The 19,436-nt window shown below is 45.1% G+C and overlaps 1 protein-coding gene across 2 annotated transcripts in view; it reads left to right on the top strand.

Moving 5' to 3' along the window:
- Positions 1-5,280, top strand: part of ANKRD46 (ankyrin repeat domain 46) — a 31,262-nt gene extending 25,982 nt beyond the window's left edge. For both annotated transcript variants that reach the window (XM_040972646.1, XM_040972647.1), the window contains one exon: positions 3,484-5,280. In XM_040972646.1, coding sequence (XP_040828580.1) covers positions 3,484-3,700 — 217 coding nt within the window. In that variant the 3' untranslated portion in view covers positions 3,701-5,280. The remainder of the gene's footprint in view (positions 1-3,483) is intronic.
- The last annotated feature ends 14,156 nt before the right edge of the window (positions 5,281-19,436 follow it).

Raw genomic sequence — 19,436 nt, 5'->3', positions numbered from 1 at the left:
AGCCAGCAGTCTTTCCGGGTCTCCTATGCGAGTGCAGGATCCCAAGGCTTTGGGCCATCCTTGACTGCTCTCCCAGACCACAAGCAGAGAGCTGGATGGGAAACGAGGCTGCTGGGATAGAGCCAGCACCTATGTAGGATCCCAGCATATTCAGGGTGAGGACTCTAGCTGCTAGGTTACTGAGCCAGACCTGAAACATGTTTTAAAAGAAGAAAAAGGGGCCTGGTGGTGTGGCCTAGCGGCTAAAGTCCTCGCCTTGAGTGTGCCAGGATCCCGTATAGGTGCTGGTTCTAATCCTGGCAGCTCCACTTCCCATCCAGCTCCCTGCTTGTAGCCTGGGAAAGCAGTCGAGGACGGCCCAAAGCTTTGGGACCCTGCACCTGCGCGTGAGACCTGGAGGAGGTTCCTGGTTCCCGGCTTTGGATCGGCGCAATACCGGCTGTTGGGCTCACTTGGGGAGTGAATCATCGGATGGAAGATCTTCCTCTCTGTCTCTCCTCCTCTCTGTATATCTGACTTTGTAATAAAAATAAATATTTAAAAAAAAAAAAGAAGAAAAAGATTATCCATAATCAGACCATTTTGCCAGAGTCTAGAAAGTAGAAACCATGTCACTGGAGAAAGACTAGACATCCCTGATTGGCAGGGCTTCATGAGCTTCTAGAACCGTTGTGAGGAACCTTTTTTCTGTCAAGGGCTCTTGTCAGATCCACTCAAAATTGGCAACACAAAAATTAGTCTGCTGGGGCCCAGCACAGTAGCCTAGTGGCTAAATCCTGACCTTGCATACACCACAATCCCATTTGGGCACCGATTCATGTCTTGGCTGCTCCACTTCCCTTCCAGCTCCCTGCTGGTGGCCTAGGAGAGCATTAGAGGATGACCCAAAGCCTTGGGACCCTGCACCCACGTGGGAGACCAGAGGAAGCTCCAAGCTTCTGGCTTTGGATCAGCTCAACTCTAACTGTTGTAGCCACTTGGGAAGTAACTATTAGACAGAAGATCTTTGTCTCTATCTCTCCTTCTTTCTGTAAATCTGCCTTTCAAATAAAGATAAATAAATCTTTTTAGAAAAATTAGCCTACTGGGGCCCAGTGTTGTAGCATAGTAAGTGAATCCATTACCTGCAATCCAGCAGTCCCATATGGCACTCGTTGGTGTCTCAGCTGCCTCTTTTTCACACCTGCTCCCTGCTAATGTACTTGGGAAAGCAGCAGAAGGTGGCCCTGAGCTTGGCACCCATGTATGAGATCTGGAAGGAGTTCTGGGCTCCCAGCTACAGGCTGTCCCAGCCCTGCTCCGTTAAGCCATTTGGGGAGTGAACCAGCAGATTTTCAAAACATAACCTAGTAGGAATGTATTAAATCTTGAGTCCTGGCTGTGGATACCTCGGCAGGGCCAGACCAAAGAGGCCACATGTTCTTCACACCTTTCAAGTTCTCAGGTTTCGTCTGCTGTCTTTGAGTAGGAGGGCTGTGTCAAACCAGGCACAGGGTTGAATTCAACTGTCCTGAGTATGTGTGGTTTAGGCCTTCTCAAAATTATGATATTAGTTTTGAGCTTACTGAATTTTCTTCAACATCTGTATTTTGTAGATTCCCTCCAAAAAAAATGCCTCTTCCTCACGGAATAAGCATCTATTTAATATTAAAATAATCTTTTGAACATTAAACTGAGCAGCCCAAGAGGAAGTCAGCCTGGCATGATTTAGAGATGTCAAATTTTGGCAAAGGCTGTGGGACCTTTGGCTAGCAATGTCAAGAAGTAAAACCAAGTTCTAGGTTTAAAAACCCCGCCCGTTTGTGTGTGCTCCTGTGTTGTTCCTGGAGAGAATAGCTCCGATGTCTGATGCTGCTTTCGTTGGTCTGTGCAGACGGCTGGCAGAAGAGAACAGGGGCTTGGGAGGAGGAGAACAGCTTCTGTAACCAATAGATACTTGGGGCATATGATTATGGTTATTGTGGTTTTAATAACTATGAGTCTTAATCCCTTAAAGCTTCAGTTCATCACTTTTTCCTTGTGGTGGTTGTATTTCTCATTGCTAGGGCTCCGAAAGCCAGGATCAGTAGGTCTTTTTTTTTTTTTTTAAGATTAGTTAATTTTATTGGAAAGGCAGAGAGAAAGAGAGACAAAGAGCTTCCATTCCCTTGTTTCTCCAAGTGGCCTCAACTGAACTGGAGCTGAACTGATTCTAAGCCAGGAGCCAGAAGCTTTTTCTGGATCTCCCACATAGGTCCAGGATCCCAAGGCTTTAGACTGTCCTTGACTGCCTTCCCAGGCCACAAGCAGGCAGATGGAGGAAGTGGAGCAGCTGGGACACAAACCAGCATGCATATGGGATCTATGCTCTTGCAAGGCGAGGATTTAGGCACTAAGCCACAGTGCTGGGCCAGGATCAGTGTTTCTGTAGTGTGTGTGCTACATTGCTTTCACCTACACTTAGCCTTTATGCAAAAGAAGAACAAGTGTGTTCTGTAATAGTATGCAAGATAAACTAAAACCAAGAGGAGAAAAAGAATTTGTAGTGACTCAGCCAGACCCAACATAGCATGGACTAAGCAATAAGCTGCCCTGGATAAAGGCTTGAGTGTAAGCAAGGAGACAGATTTGGTCTGATCATTTTAACGGATTAATAGGAACTCCCTTTTAAGGCCCGTGCCATGTGGCCTAGTGGCTGAATCTTTGCTTGCATGTACCAGGATCCCATGTGAGTGCCAGTTTATGTCCTGGCTGGTCCAGTTCCCTTCCACCTCCCTGCTTGTGGCCTGGGAAAGCAGAAGACAATGACCCAAAGGCTTGGGAACCTGCACCGGTGTGGGAGACCCCGGGGAAGCTGCAGGCTCCTGGCTTTGAATCGGCTCAGCTCCAGTCATTGCAGCCACTTGGGGAGTGAATCAGTGGATGGAAGATTTTTTTTTTCTCTATCTCACCTCTCCTCTCTGTAAATCTGCCTTTCCAATAAAAATAAATGTCTTAAAAACATTCTCTTAACTCCAAAACTTACACATTCTATAAAAGCAATTGTTTAGATTTGGCTGTCTTTGTTTATTTTTACAATTGAATTCCCCAACTACAGACTTTCCTTTTGAATCTTGTCATTTTGAAATGTTCAAATATGTTTTGGTTTAGTGTCTTGATGGAAACAATGCGTTTTGCCTCTTTCAAGACTTTCAGGATTTTTTTAATGAGATTTTTTGCTTGACTCTGCTAGATTCCAAGCCAGGAAACATAATTGTCAGTTTAGCAGTTAAGAATTCAAGGTTGGTTATCCAGACACAAGTGGGTATCTTATATCAATCGATACAGATGCATGTGAGAGCATATGGAAGTGAGTTTTTTTCTGGCAGGTGTTTTGTGATAAGGGTGGTCTCTTCTACATTACACAGCTCCTGTTGGTTGTTGTTGTTGTTGTTGTTGTTTTTGAGCTGGGTGAAGTGTGCTATTTCACACCTCTTTCTTTCTCTTTTTCCCCTCCTTTCATAGTGCCATGGAAAGCCACTCTCTCCTCAACCCCAACCTCCAGCAAGGCGAAGGCGTCCTGTCCAGCTTCCGCACCACTTGGCAGGAGTTTGTGGAAGACCTGGGCTTCTGGAGGGTGCTGCTGCTCATCTTTGTCATTGCTTTGCTGTCTCTTGGCATTGCTTACTATGTGAGCGGAGTGCTGCCCTTTGTGGAAAACCAGCCTGAGCTGGTCCACTAAAGGCGCTCCTAGGAGGTGAGGGGCAAAATACTATTTTCCTGGCACCCTTTGTGTATTCTCAGTTTCTCAGAGTTCTTTAGTGCAATACAGTGAGGGCTGTACATTTTCCGTTTTGCTTTTCTACCTGTCGTAATCCTTTGAGAAGAATGATGTGTCCATCTGACTACACACATAACTGCAGTTGCGGACGCTGCATCCCAACTCTGCGTGTTCTGACCTGCCTGACCTGGACGTACCTGCCCATGGCCTTGTTTGGTACAAACACGGAAGTGAGCAGGGAATGGGTGGGAAAGGAAGAGTTTAGGATGTCCCCGCAGTGAAAGTCTCCCTTAGAGTTGACCGGCTGAGGTGTTCACAGAGACAAGATTTTGCATGTGATTTTTTGGGCTGGTAGCTTAGATTTTGATTTTGTTTATTTTTTTGTGGCGCATCTTCCATTTTTTCCCGTTTTGTTTATTTTCTCTGGGGATAGGGGAGAAAATGAAGCATTTCAGATTAAAACTTTTTTCAAGTGCTATACAACAAATTAGTATTGTTGGAGCTTTTGTTTGGTTTATTTTAATATTTTCAAGATTAGCCACAACTCAAAAAGAACTCCTAAGAATGAGGTATGTTTTCTTCAAAAATGTTTGACTTGATCTCATATTTATTTGTTTTCAGGATAATTTTGATGCTTTTGTAAACTTCTTTGTTAATATCAAGAAAATAAGCTTGAGGGAGTCATTTTGGTCTCTGTAATTTCTGCTTGTGTTTATCCAGAAGACATCCTGTTCATCAGAAAGTCAGGACTCCCCACCCCCTTTAATTGAAGAGTTAGTAGGGAAAGAGAATTCTGATTTTGAAGTATCATAAATCTATCGTGTTATTACCACAATGAAAACAAAATTACTCCTATAAGCTTGCTATGTTGCCACATTTTATCTCCCTTTGTAATTATTTCATGTGCAGTTCTGTTCAGAGGCCCTGTTAGACTTTTCCTAGCAATCCCATCCTTATCAGTAGTTCTCTGGTGACAAGAACGGGTGGGTATTTCTGCATTAACATGGAATCAAGAAGTTACAGTGAAAAATTGATGGTTTTACTTTAAGACAAAGGGACCTGAGCTGCTGCTAAGTGACTTGTTACCCAATTAGAAACTAAATGGAGAGTAGAACTGGCATTTCCATGACTCTTTGACTTCATGGTGTTTTTTTCTTCTTTACTTGTGTATCTAACATTAAGGCTTTTTCCTTCCTATGACTTTATTGTCATAAAGAGCTGTGACTTCAGAATTAGCTTGCAGAGTGTTGCTTTTAGGTTCAAAATAAACCTGATTATATGTGGGGCAAAGTTGACAAGAAATAGCTGGCTTTCAGGAAGAACTCTAGAACATGGATTTAGAGTGCTTCACAATGAAAGCTTTGGGATCTGTGTGACTTGTTTTTAAAATAAATACACAGACAGTAGGTGGAAATTGTTCATTGTTTTGTTTTGTTTTACGATTGTCTCCTTTTAAGTGCAGATTTCCTTAAGGTCTGTGCCCTGCATTCATCTTTCAGTAATAAAACCAATAAATGTATTTATGAATCCCTAAATCACAATTGATTTTCTTAGTGTGTCATTTCACGACTTTTTCTTTTAAGTTGGGTATTTTTAGTTGGATTGAAATAGGTTATTTTTAAAAGAAAAAGCAAGCTTTTTATCAAAGCTAATATGAGGGGTGTTTTGGCTTTCCACGTTATGTTTGCCTTGTCATTGCTCTGAAACCGATTTGGGTGATTGTAACTACCATGATGAAGCACCTCCCAATTACACAAGTCACTTGGTGTGCTTCATCTCATTTCATCCTCACTCCCTGCGGCCCAACACGTCCCCATTTCGTAAGATGAGAAAACTGTCTTAGGGAAGGTGAAGTAACTCATCCAAGGTTGAACGGCTAGGTCGTGGTGGAACAGGCATTCCAGATTCAGCCTCTGTCCCAGTTCTGTAAGATTGCGTCTTCCTCCTGCCCGCTCTGTGTCGTGAACCTGGCAGTGGGACCATGTTTATCTAGGGCCTGGCCTGCTGTACTCCCATGCCCATTCCTTCGTGCTTATTTTCCCTTTCTCCGATGTACTGTGTGTGATATCCTCCCCAGGTTGCAGCCTTTAACACCGGTCTTGTCAGCTATATAGGTGGACAGTATTCACCTTTGGTAGTGGTGGTTGGTTTTGTTTTGTTTTAATGGGCCTCAATCTTGATTCGTGAGATTGTTTATGTATATAGCAAGGTGCTTTCAGCTGCAAAAAAACAACATCCAGATTCAGAGCAGTCTAGACCATGGGAAATCTACTGACTTGTTTCTCAAAGGGCACGGTTTAAGAGACTCCAGGAGGAACAGTACAAGGTCCTTAGTTCAGGTTTCTTAAGCTTTTAGAGCTGTGTTCCTGGTTGGCTGACTGCATCTTCCAGCTGGGACCGATGTGAGGACAGAATATTCAAACATCACATCGTTTTGTAACTATGTAGAGATGGCAGGACTAATTTTCCTATAACTCCCTCTGAGGAGGTTTTGCTGCTAAGTCCCCAGAAACCTTCCTCTGTTTTTGGCTGACTTTACTGCTGTCTTCGACCTGCATCGCCGAGCCACTTCGTTGTAGCAGTAGGAGGGTGAAACGAGTATGATTGACTTGGACCAATGGTTTCCAAGTGACTGAGACCCCGGCTGTTCTCAGGCAGGACTGTAGGTGTGTTATGAGCTACGGTTTAACACAACACAGTCTTGTTACACATTCTGCATGATTTCTGAATGTCCTATTGGACATACCCGTGTTTCAAAAAAAGAAAACTTGCAAATTTTTCTGGTGTAGTTTTAATAGATCACAAATTTTGTAAAAAGACAAGATTCTGTTTTCTCTTGGTCAAAACTTGACTAAGAAAGGGTACTTGTTTCCGGATTCTTACTGCTGCCAGCAGTGTTACCAGTGATAATGAAGTCACCAGCCTGCTTCTGTTACATACTGATGGCTTCATAGTTTCTTCACTGTCATTGTGTCTGGACACAAACCTATTGAAATAAGCGCTTTATTATGCTTTTTCTTTATCTTGCCCTAATATTACATGATTTATGTGAACTCATTTGCTTGATATTTAGCATTTGTTCTCTCCCTTCTATCTGTGACCCATACTGCAGCTTATTTTATTCAGTTATCTTGGTGTGTTTTTCCAAATAGTTTACCTCGAAGGGTATACCAGGAAGCAGTTGATTGCAAAATTACTAGGACATGGTAGAAAGGGAGATGAGGCCAGCATCATCTGGATAAAAATATAAAATAAAGCAACAAAGAAACAAAAAACACCAAGGTCAGTGTGATGGCTCAATGGTTAAAACCTCACCTTTCAAGCACTAGGACCTCATATGGGCACCAGTCGTGTCCCAGATGCTCCACTTCCCATCCAGCTCCCTGCTTGTGGCCTGGGAAAGCAGTAGAGGCTGGCCCAAAGCCTTGGAACTCTACACCCATGTGGGAGAACTTGAAGAAGCTCCTGGCTCCTAGCTTCGGATTGGTGGCCATTGAGGCCACTTGGGGAGTGAACCAGTGGACAGAAGGTCCTTCTCTCTGTCTTTCCTTCTCTGTAAATCTGATCTGCTTTTCAAAAATAAATAAATCTAAAAACAAACAAAGCAAAAAAAAAAAAAAAACCTTGCCTTTTAAAATTGTTGCAGCCCAAGCAATCTCAGCTCTGCTAGATGATTAGAGCAAGTTCACTCCCTTGTGCTCTGAAACAGATTCAGGGATGTCCTAGGAGGATCTTGGCCATGCTGTGGATATGCCCTGGAATTCCTTCAAAGCACAGAGGCTGGCATTCTGTTTGGTCGCTCCTCCTCAGGCTTTTACCTCACAGCCCGGGGCTGTGGAGTTCCCGTTAATGTGGGAGCAGAGTCACCAACTCTTCAGTTAGGCGTCAAGGACTGCAGTTAGAAAGTTTCTTAATGGAAATGCTTTGAGGGACTGGCCTTCAGCATGACAGTGGCCAGGGTGATGTTACCATTGGTTTCACTGGTTAGTCATAGTACTTCTCTGATTGGAAGAGCAACAATTTCTTCATCTCATTGCTGCATCCTTGTAAATTCAAATTAGAAGACCAGTGGATGCAGGAGCATTTGTCACCTTAAGCCCTGGGGTTGAAAATGCCTCCCTTGGTTGCTTTTTAAAAAAGAATAGGTCTTTCACGGTCTTTTTCTCTGTTGTGCCAGAGATACCCATAGGTAAGGGAGCTCTCCAACATGGCTTCCATTGGAAAGCAAGTGTGAAAAGGTGGTGAGCTGTATGTGGACCTGGAGTAGCCTGCAGTCATTGTATTTGAGAATTATTTGTTCCAAGTTGTTTTAAAAATTCTTCTCCTCCCCCCTTTTTCCTACATTTATTATTATTATTAATAACATTTTTTATTATTTGCTTCTTTTTAACCTGTGATGATTTTGCATATCTGAATTAGTTTAAGAATCAAGTTACAAATAACCTCTGACTAAGAGAAATTTTAGCTTGAAGTGCATTATGGTAAGTCTGAGATTTTTTTTTTTAAATAATATCTGTGGAATTTGCAAATCAGTATTGTGTGTTTTTCTGAATAGATACATTAAAGCAAATATCTATTATTTCCTTCTCTTTCACGGTACCCCTTTATTTGTGTTAAAATATGCCATACAGCTCTAATAGAATGCTCATGTGTTTATCCATGTTTATAGGCCAGAGTCCTTTTTTAGAGTTTCAAGAATAGTTGTTGGCTAATTCTGCTAATTCTCTGGTATCTTCATCCTGTGAATTGCAAACATTTAGAAGCGTGGCATAGCAGAGATAGTCACTTCTGTAAGTGGGCAACAAGGAGACATTCTCTGTCCTAGCAAGTGACTCCCTTTCTTTGAGAATTAATTTCTAAATTGGAAGACTCTGGGTCAGAGTTGGCTGGAGTGCGTTTTGAAATAGTTTCTAGGTCACTGGCACAGAAAGCTGGCAAACAACTACAGCTCGCTTTGAATAATCCCAGTCAGCACAGGCTGTCTTCAGTCTGCAGTTCAGGCTTAGGAGGAAATAAAACATGGGGGTCCTCCAGTGCTGGCAGAGGCAGAACATGCATTGGCATTCCTGGTGGGTAAGCATAGGTGTGGGCAGTGCTCCTGTATGTTAGCAGACCCTGACCCCGGAAGGAGAGAGGAGGTATATTTAATCATTGTATCTTTCATATTATTGAACAATCTGCATTTATCAGTTATTTTAGGTAAGTTCTAATTTTGGATCAGACAGCAGAGGCTGTGGTTACACTGGAAACCAGGCCACCACAGGCTGGCAAGTTCTAGCTCTGTTGCATATGAACTGACCTTGGGCAAATAAACTAAGCTTTCTACACGTCTGTTTTCATGTGTCAGCAACAACGGTAACCCCACAAACTTCTTAGAGGACTCCCAACCTAGAAATCAGAATCTAAGATGCTCCAAAGCCAGAAACTCTTGAAGGTCTCACCTGGCCAAAGGCTGTGCAACCGAGAAGTCAAAAACCCAAGTTCTGTAGGTCTCTTGCAGTCACCCGGGAGGGTTGGCTTTCAAGGCAGAATCCATCTGACTCCCTCCATGTGACATGCTTCACCATTGCGCCACTCACAGTGTCCCTCCTGTTATGAGAGACACTGCATCTAAAACTACCTAGGACTTAACAGGGACTCTGGTCGGCTCTCAGCAGAATAAATTACTTGTTTTAGAATTCTAGCATTTCATGCTAAACCTAATCTGCATACTATTACAAAACCTTTGACTTGGTGAGGACATCTTATTATATCCTTAAAAAAATTTTTTTTTTATTGTTTGGAAAGGCAGTTACGGAGAAAGGGGGAAACACACAGATTCACTCCCCAGATGGCCACAACAGCCAGGGCTAGGCTGGATCAGGCCAAAGCAAGGATCCAGGAGCTTCTTCAGAGTCTCCATGTGAATACAGGGCCTCAAGCACTTGGCCATCTGCTGCTGCTTTCCCAGGTGCATTAGCAGGGATGTGGATCAGAAGTAGAGTACCAGGGACTCGAACTGGTGCCCATATGGGATGCCATAACTGCAGGTGGTCACTTTGCCTCTATACCACAGAGTCAGCCCCTTGTTAGCTACTTTATTAATTGCAAATCCTGTCCATGGTTTTTCATGGCAGTGGCCTTTCTTATCCATTGGGGAAGAATGTATAGAACCTTCCACCATCATCTTAATTCTGGCAGCCCCTACTCAGCAAAAGGGGCTCTGTGCCCATCAGTGGAGCCTGCAGACCCCTCCACTGATGGGAAAAGGAGGATGAGCAAACTCAGCCTCTGAACTGACAAAACATGGGTTTATGTTGAGCCACAAAGTGCATACTTAAAAAAAGAAAAACAGTTTTGAAGTGTTAAAATGCCAAATTCATGTCCTGTAAGACTCAAGAGAATGATTTCAGTCAAGTGCTTTGAGCAAAGATTCAGATATTTTCTGTAAAGGTTACTCCTCCAGTAGAACCACTCTTTAGAGCTAATAGAGTACTTGAGAACTGTAGAAGCTTTTATCTTCTTTCTGGCTGAGACTTGCTCTTCTGCTTAGGACACATCAAGCTTTTGCTCATTGTTTCTGTATCTGTGATTATGTTGGCCGATCATAAACACCTGCTGTGCTTGTTACAGTTTCCTAAAAGTTATATGCCGGTCACAGGAAATCCTCAGCCACCAGAACGTCAGCCATTGTCCAGTCCTCACTCTGGTATCCCCATTCTGCAGAGTGGAAATTCTGTCCCATCCTGCTTCGCTGTTGACAAACTGCACATTCTTATAAGACCTGCCTTGCCCCAGCTCTGAGTTGAAGTTGGAAGAGGGATGTGGGTGGTAAAGCAGTGACCTGGTCTCCTGCCCCTTGCCCAGAGCATGCCCTGAGTGGGGGTCCTGGAGCTCCCCACACTCTGATACGACAGACTTGAATGCTGGCCCTGCAGAGAACACAGCCTCAGTTCAACCAGCAGGCCTGTCCTTAATGAAAAACAATCCCCATCCTGGAGTCACGTGGCTGAGCTGCTTTCTCCTGCTGGTTGAAATCCTTTAGTGTCTTTAATGGGATTCTAATGGCTCTGCAGTCAGCCTGGCCGCTCTCTGCTGCCAGCTGTGCTGACAGAGGTTCCAACTGTGGAATAGATACAGTCAAATGACTTCAGCGACAGCATTTCAGAATAAGGCCTTTCTCAGCCATTTAAGTTGGATAAAATAAGTTTGTGGCAACAGAGCAGTACAGTGCTTCTGAGCTACAGGAATAGACACAAAAGGATGAGAAGAGACTTCCCCTTCGCTAGCCTGAGGGAAGCACACAGCTCCGTCTCCGCACCTCACCATCTGGGAGATTCTTATGAAATCAATTGGACAAGCCATACATCTTCACGGACACCCCATTTTGTATCTGGTGGGTAGAACAGAATGGAGGTAAAAAGCACAGGGGCCTTCCAGGCAGGCACACCTGGGTTTGGGTCCCAAGCCTCCCATTACAGTGGATTGGTCTTGAGCAGGTTACCTGCCCGTTCCTGTTTAGTCTGAGGTTAAATATCTGTTAAATGGGAATAGTAACACCAGTCAGAGGATGGAGTGAGGTCAAATTAAGATCTGAAATGTTCAGTACAGGTCTTGGGGCACAGTGTGATCATGATCACATGGCCTTGAGACCAAGCACTACTAAACTTACTCTGTGGTAGGAGAAAGGTGGGACCGCTTCTGTTCTAATACTACTGTCCAGGCCCTCAGGCACAACCTCATCAGGCTTTCTGGACTTTCAGTAAATAATGGCTTAGTCATTAGCCTGAAAGGATGCCAGACACAGGTCCTGCCCATCTTCCCAGCGTTCCCCACAGGAAGGCAAGAACATTTGAAGAGATGCAGAATCCTGTCCTGTGAGTGGTGAGAGTGAGCTGGGGGACAGAGGTGGATCTCTCCTGGCTGTGTTTGTTGTGTCTCTAGATTTAGTTGAAGTGGATTTTTTTTTTTTTAACCTGCTCCACCTTCATAGAGAAGGAAAAAGACTTGGGAACATCACAGGGCAAGCCGGAGCAGAAGCCAGGCTGTTTAGCCAGATCAGTGTCCCCTGCACATGGCTGCTATCATCCAGCCTGAGAGGCCAGGAAACAACAGACACAGAGGTAGCAGTCCCTAACAGCAGGTTTTAGGCAGGGGATGGGGAGGGAACAGTCCTCTTTACCACCTGTGACTCTGACCGTCTTCTTTGAAGCTCTCTAACTAGAGAGAAAGCAGAGGGAACTGCTGCTGCCGGCCCGGTTCCTGCCCTGCAGGCAGCCCAAGCACCTGCTGCTGTCCTCCTTGCCTCCCAGGTCCTTGAGCTCAAAGCCCCACCCTCTTCTGCCCAGGCAGGATGCCACCTCCACAAGGCAGAATCACATCCATTTAAACTTGAACAAAAGGCTGCACGCTGGTGTCTGAAATGACGCTCCCAAGCGGGTGATGTCACGCTGTTTTGTTTGTCTCCATGGACTGTGGGGATCCGATTTCAGTTGTGAAGAAAACGGTCTGGGGAAAAGAGTTACTTCATGCGGAAAATTCCATGAAGCCGTAAATACAGTTTTGCAGCTGATGATAGCTCCCTCGCAGGCAGACAATGGCACCGGGTAGGAAAAGGGGATCTCATCCCAGAGGCAGAGCCCCTTCACCCAAACGCACAGCCACTGGCCACTTTGCTTCTTGGAGCAGACCCAGGTGTGCTGACCCTACAAGAGCCTGCTGGGCATGTGTTTGCCCAGCTCAGGGGCATCCAGCTCAACCCCACCCTCTTCCCTTCTGGGAAGAATTGGCTTGCATTTCTGAGGCACTCCTCTGAAAGCAAATGAAAAATAACATTTTGTTTTTATAAATAACGTCATGTCTTCTAATCTTTCCAGCTTTGCCATTGCTTGTGAATCCCTTTTATGTTTCTTCGTCTTTTCCTTTTTTCTCCCCCTCTAGTGAGAAAGAAACAGAAGTGGGGAAGGTGTGGGGAGTCGAGAGAGGGGTATAAATTCTATCACACTTTTCATAAGAACACTTGGGGAGTACAATGCCCAGTGCAAGGTCTTCAGTCCCAAGTCAGGAAGGAGCAGTCACTGATGTGACTAGTCATTGCTAGGAAGAGTAAGGGACAGAGAGCTCAGATCCAGCACCTGGCAACTGATGTGGTAGTCCCCTCCCTGATTTTTTCTTTAATAATAGCAAAGCAGTATGGCAAGATTACAGAATTTGGGAAGATGGGTGGAAATCTTCCTACCCCAGCCCCTCCTGCTGGTCTTCTGGGTCTTCTGGGTGCCTTGTGCCAGCCCGACTCCCACCTCCTGAGACTCTTAGCTTGGTGAAGGCACCCTTCTCCCCAGCGGCCTGGCCTCCAGAGTGTCCCAACCCCACTGAACTTCCTGGGCTCAGACTTGGTCCTTCCCAAAGCTATCCTATTGCCTCTTCTTTGTACCCACCAAATCAGACCCTAGGGTCAACAGGCCGCTTGCATTTACTCTTAAACTCCAAGCCCCTTCTTCCAAGCCTACAAAGCAGGCGCATCTCTGAGTATTTGTTATGCAGCTCCAGTGCCTGGCAAGTGGAAGGTAGAACTTTTCCTCTACACTCTGATATACCACAGATAGGGGCTCTTTAAATTAAGCAGAACAAAAGGCCGATCAGCAAAAAACAAGACCGATTCCTTTTCATTTTTATAGGTGTGTATGTGGGAGGTCACCAAAGAAAAATAAGTAGAATTTAGGACTCAAGTGCCATCTTACTATGGAAGGGGGAAGGACAGAGGTGCGCTTCCAGAGGAACAAAGGACTTGGGAGAGAATTCATGGGTCCTTGGGATAGATGAGAGACAGGCTGGTTTTCAGATACTGCCTAGTCTAGGTGATTTCTTATCTAGGTCCTGGCTTGTGTTGACTTCTTGCCAGTGCTAAGAGTCAGTCTTCTATGACTGTAAAATTTCCAGGGACCACGTCTATAAAATTGTGATTCTTTTGGGAATCTTTGCTTTTAGGAAAAACAAAAGTTTGGGGCGGAGGCAAAACCCTGTCTTCCTGCAACTGTTGGTTCTCAGATGCCTTCAGGCCCTGTGACATGTGCTGACCATCGTCATGCTGGATTTCCCCCTGGAGCACCCCACAGTCTCCTAGTCTAGCTGGCTAGTAGAGGGGTCTGAACTTAGGACATCCTGCTCCTCTTCTGTGCCTGTGCTAGGGCACTCCCGCAGGCATCAGCAGCAAGCAGCAGCAGCCAACAGGCCCCTGGCTGCCCACATATGAGCCTCAGTAGGTAACCTAAAGGTGTGGTGGTAGGTGGAGTTTTGGGAATGGAGGCAGGAGCTGACCTTGTTTAGCCCCTGCGTCCTCCACTCCTAACCCAGTTTCTGGCAGATTGTTGATGTTCAAAATGAGGGGGAGAGAATGTGGAGGAGATGTTTTTGGGGGGAGGCTTTCCCCTGCTAATGCACACAGCGTGGGAGGCAGCAGGTGATACCTCTGCCACCCAGGTAGGACATCTAGATTGGGTTCTGGGCTCCTGACTTCAGCCTAGCCCAGACTGGCTCCTTGCAGCATTTGGGGAGTGAACTAGCAGATGGACCATCTCTCTCTCTCTACCTTTGAAATAAATAAAAAAGGCTGACTATAGGCTTAGGAGTTATAAACAGTAATAAGAAACAGGTAAACTTATTAGTATATTTTAATCCAGTATTTTCAAAATAATATCATCTCAACATATAATCAATATTAGAATTTTTTAAATTTATATAAAGTGAATAAATTTCATATGTCATACCATATAGATATAGAAGCAAAGGGGCTCCTCCCTGCCCCCAGTATTAGAATTATTGATGATACTGCTTTTTTTTTTTGTATTGTCTTTGAAATTTTACTCTTTCAGCATCTCAATTTGGACTGACCACGATTTCAAATATTCAGTAGCCATGTGAGACTAGTGACTAGAGCACTGGGCAATGCAGTCATGGACAAATGTCACATAAGCTCATTTTTCTGTGGTACGCAGTATTGCCTGTGAGTCTGGACTGCAGGAAGTGGGCAGCACCTCTGAGCACAAAGGTGCAGCCTGGCACACCAGAGGCCCCATCTGCCTGAGGTCACGGGCACAGCACAATTAATCCAAGAGGACTCCAGAGCCCGAGGCAGGCCTCCCTTTCTCTCCATAGTCACTTGAGTCAGGTTGGTCAGGCCTGGGGTAACAGACCAAACGTAGAAGTTGGTTCCCTCTGGTAAAGTCTGATTAATTCATTCAGTAACACTGGGCAAGTACAACATGCCAGGCACTGTTCTACGACTTGAGGTGCAGCAGTGAACAAGACAGATTCTTGCCCTGAAATAGACCAAAGAAGTAAGACATCAAATGAGTTTGTCTGAGTGGTATGTTAGAAAGTGGCAAGTGCTGGGCCTGGCACGGTAGCCTAGTGGCTGAAGTCCTCACCTTGTACACGCCCGGGATCCCATATGGGCGCCGGTTCTAATCCCGGCAGCCCCGCTTCCCATCCAGCTCCCTGCTTGTAGCCTAAGAAAGCAGTCAAGAATGGCCCGAAGCCTTGGGACCCTGTACCTGCGTGGGAGACCTGGAAGAGCTGCCTGGCTCTGGCTTTGGATTGGCTGAGCTCCAGCCGTTGTGGCTGCTTGGGGAGTGAATCATTGGATGGAAGATCTTCCTCTGTGTCTCCTCCTCTCTGTATATCTGATTCTCCAATAAAAATAAATAAATCTTTTTTTTTTTCATTGGAAAGGCGAATATACAGAGAGGAGAGACAGAGAAGAAGATCTTCCGTCCGATGATTCACTCCCCAAGTGAGCGCAACGGGCCGATACTATGCCGATCCGAAGCCAGGAGGCTCTTCCTGGTCTCCCACGCGGGTGCAGGTTCCCAAAGCTTTGGGCCGTCCTCTACTGCTTTCCCGGGCCATAGGCAGGGAGCTGGAAGGGAAGCGGGGCTGCCGGGATTAGAACCGGCGCCCATATGGGATCCCGGGCGTGCAAGGCGAGGACCTTTAACCACTTGCGCCACCGTGCCGGGCCCAATAAATCTTTTTTTTTTTAAAGGTGGCAAGTGCTATGGAAACAAGGGGGAAATGGGACAGGATAAGGAATAAGACAAGGTGAGGGTGGGGCAGGTTATATTACATCTGTTGATCCAAGCTGACCCCCTTGGGAGAGTGAGATTTGAGCAGGTCTGTGTGCCAGGAGTTGAAGGGGTTGAGGAGGCTGGCCAGAAGAACATTCCAGACTGAATGGCTAGAGCAAAGGTGGCCCTTGTGTGGGCAGGAATGTGTGCAACATCTTTGGGAAAGTGCAGGGAGATGGAATCATAGAAGTGAGGCAGGTTTTGGGGAGTGGCGTCAGTTAGAACCTCACAGGCCTTCTCCAGCACACTGGCTGGAGTTGTGAGAGAACTGAGGAACTGCTGTGGATTTTGAATGCCGTGACCTAGCAAATGTTCGTGGGATTGCCCTCTGCAGTGCTAATAGAGTATAGGAAAGTGAGAGCAAGGGCAGGGGATTGGTTAGAAGGTTGTGCCAACAGTCCAGGTGTAAAAGGATGGAGATTGGACCAGGGAAAGTGATAAAGAAGGGATGAATCCTGGGTGCATTTTGAGGATAAAGCCATTGGTGTGGAAAAAAAGAACAATTGTGAATGACTCCTTAACTTTGGGAGGAGGAGTTGAGCCAATGAATGGTAAGATGTCGTGGCCATCTACAGAGACAGTTGGAACAGATTTATGAGGGGAAATCAGGAGTTGGTTTTGGATATGTTAGGCTTAAGATGCTATTGAACACATGTGCGGCATTGGGAATCATGAATGTAGAATTTAGGAGAGAGTCTGGGTCAGTTTGAGAGTTCTCAGCATGTGCGTGAGCCCTGGGATTCAGTGCGGAGAAGACAGAACCTGGAGGCACTCCGACTTCAGGAGGCTGAAGGGATGAGGAGAACCAGCAGAGGAGACATCGGAGAAAGAGTCAGGACACAGGGGAAACCCTGAGACAGTCATGTCCCAGAAAACACAGCAAGGTGGAGTGAACCTTTTGGAAGACTCTTAGGTCAAATGCATGCCCAAAAAATAGCCCCTGGGTGAGCAGTGTGCAGGTCACTGTCTGCTCTGAATGAGAGCATGAGGGCAACAAAAGTCAGGTTCAGGTTGGCTTTGGCAGGAATATATCGGGTAAAACAGGACACAGTAAATAAAGACAAACTCCTCCTGGAGTTTTGCAGGGGGTGAGTCATGAAGAAACTTTAAAAACAACTTGATTGGAGTAGGTGTTTGGCACAGCAGTTAAGACACTGCTTGGGATGTCCACATGCCATATTGGAATGCCAAAGTCTGAGTCCTAGCTGCTTCCCAGTTCCTGCTAATGTGCACCCTGAGTCCCTGCCACCCATGCAGAAGATGCGATTAAGTTCTGTACTCCTGGTTTTGTGTAGTTGGCAGGCATTGGGGGAGTGAACCTGCAGATGGAAGATTCTCTGTGCTGTTCTTACAGTTTCTCTGCCTTTTTTTTTTAAAAAAAAAAAGATTTATTTATTTTTATTGGAAAGTCAGATATACAGAGAGGAGGAGACAGGGAGGAAGACTTCAGTGTCTGATGGTTCACTCCCTAAGTGGCCACAATGGCCAAAACTGTGCTGATCTGAAGCCAGGAGCCTCTTCTAGGTCTCTCACACGGGTGCAGGGTCCCAAGACTTTGGGCCATCCTCAACTACCTTTCCAGGCCACAAGCAGGGAGCTGGAAGGGAAGCAGGGCTGCTGGGATTAGAACTGGCACCCATATGGGATCCTGACTTTTACAAGGTGAGAACTTTAGCCACTAGGCCACTGTGCTGGGCCCAGTTTCTCTGCCTTTGAGCGAACTAAAAGTTTTTAATAGCCAACTTTGTTGAGGCACACTTTTCATATGATGTATTTGAAGTGTGTGGTCTAGTAAGTTTTGACAAGGGTATGCATTATGTAGCCACCACAACAATCAAGATATGTATCACCGACACCACCCCCAAAATTTCCCTTTTGCCCCTTTATAGCCTATCTTTCCCACTCCTGTCACCCCAGTCCTCAGCTCTGGGCAACCACGGATCTACTTTTTTGTCTCTGATATGAGTTTTGCCTCTGCAGAAATTTCGTGTGAGTTGAGTCATAGGATGTACTGCTGCATATCTTTTGATCAGCACTTTTTTTTAAGATCTATTCATGGTGCTCTAAGTATCAGTGGTTCTATCTCTTCTTGTGTTGAGTTGCATTTTCAATATACTACAGTGTATTTGGATATTGTTTCTAGTTTTTGTCTGTTATGATTAAAAGTGCTATGCACATTTTAAAAAGTTTTTTATTTATTTTTATTGGAAAGTTAGATGTACAGAGAGGAAGATCTTCCATCTGATGGTTCACTGCCCAAGTGGCTGCAATGGCTGGGGCTGAGCCAATCTGAAGCCAGGAGCCAGGAGCCCTTCCTGGTCTCCCATGCAGGTGCAGGGTCCAAAGGCTTTGGGCCATTCTTGATTGCTGTCCCAGGCCACAAGCTGCCTGGGAAGCGGAGCCGCTGGGACTAGAACCGGCATCCATATGGAATCCAGTACGAGCAAAGCGAGGGCTTTAACTGCTAGACTACTGTGCCGGGCCTTATGTATTCAAGTCTTTATATGTGGATAAAAGTTTCTGTCCTATTGGATTGATAGCCAGAGTAGAATTTGTGGATTACCTAACATGAATTTAAGTTTATAATAGAGTTTTGGATTCTCACCAACAAAGTGTGAGTTCCAGTTGTTCCAAAGATTTACCAGCACCTGATACTGGGAATATTTAAATTTTAAAGGAAGGTTTTATGTTTTTTTTTAATAGACTTTTCGTTTTGGAATCATTTTAGATTCATAAAGTGGCTTAAAAGACAATACACAAGACTTTCGGTTGTTCCTTCTCTCAGCTTCTCTTGGTGTTGCCATCTTGCGTAGCCGTCGCATAGTTGTCAAGACTAAAAAACTGGCATTGGTACAATGTGACGCTCCCAAAGAGAAACTCGGCGGATGTGACCACTTGTGTAACGTCGTTTTTCCTCCTTTTGTTGTCATGTCTTAAATCTTCCCAAACCATGGTCATTTCTCAGTCTTTCCTTGGTTTGCATGAGAGATACTGACCAGCTATTTGGTAAGCTATCCCTCTGCTTGGGTTTGCTGCTTAACCAGGGTTATGATGTGGGGAAGGGAGTCTCACAGGAAGTGACACCTTTCTCATTAGATTTGATCAGACTGTCGCTGATAGCAGCGTGACTTGCCGCTGGTGCTGTCCACCTCCACCATCTGGCTAGGATGGCACCTCTCTGGTTTCTTCCCCATAGCATTTCTGTTCCCCCCTTTCCCACTCAGCAGCGAGTCACTAGAGAGAGGCAGGATTTAAGTTGTAAGTCCTTGGGTGTAATGAGGGGTGTCTCTATTTACTGTTTAGGATTCCATTGGGGAGATCCTTGCCTTCTCCTTTATTCGTTTGTTGAATCATTTATAGAGAAAGCTTTTTTAAAAAAAAACTGGGAAAAGTGACAGTTTTTTCTAAATCTATATGTTTTTTAAAAATTTGTACGTTGATGAAAATGATCCAACAAAAGCAACATACTAGAAGGCAGTTTCTTTATTTTAAACTCATCAACCAATATTGACTTTTTCTTCACTGTCAGGCCATGTCCACCACACTTTTTCTTGTCTTTTTAAAAAAACATGCTTTTCCCTGCAACTTGGGTT

The sequence above is a fragment of the Ochotona curzoniae genome, unplaced genomic scaffold (genome assembly GCF_017591425.1).
Source record: "Ochotona curzoniae isolate NIBS_2020 unplaced genomic scaffold, NIBS_Ocur_1.0 contig_2318, whole genome shotgun sequence".
NCBI classification, from domain to species: domain Eukaryota; kingdom Metazoa; phylum Chordata; class Mammalia; order Lagomorpha; family Ochotonidae; genus Ochotona; species Ochotona curzoniae.
The sequence above is the reverse complement of the archived record's forward strand: the minus strand, read 5'-3'. Positions and strand labels throughout refer to the sequence as shown.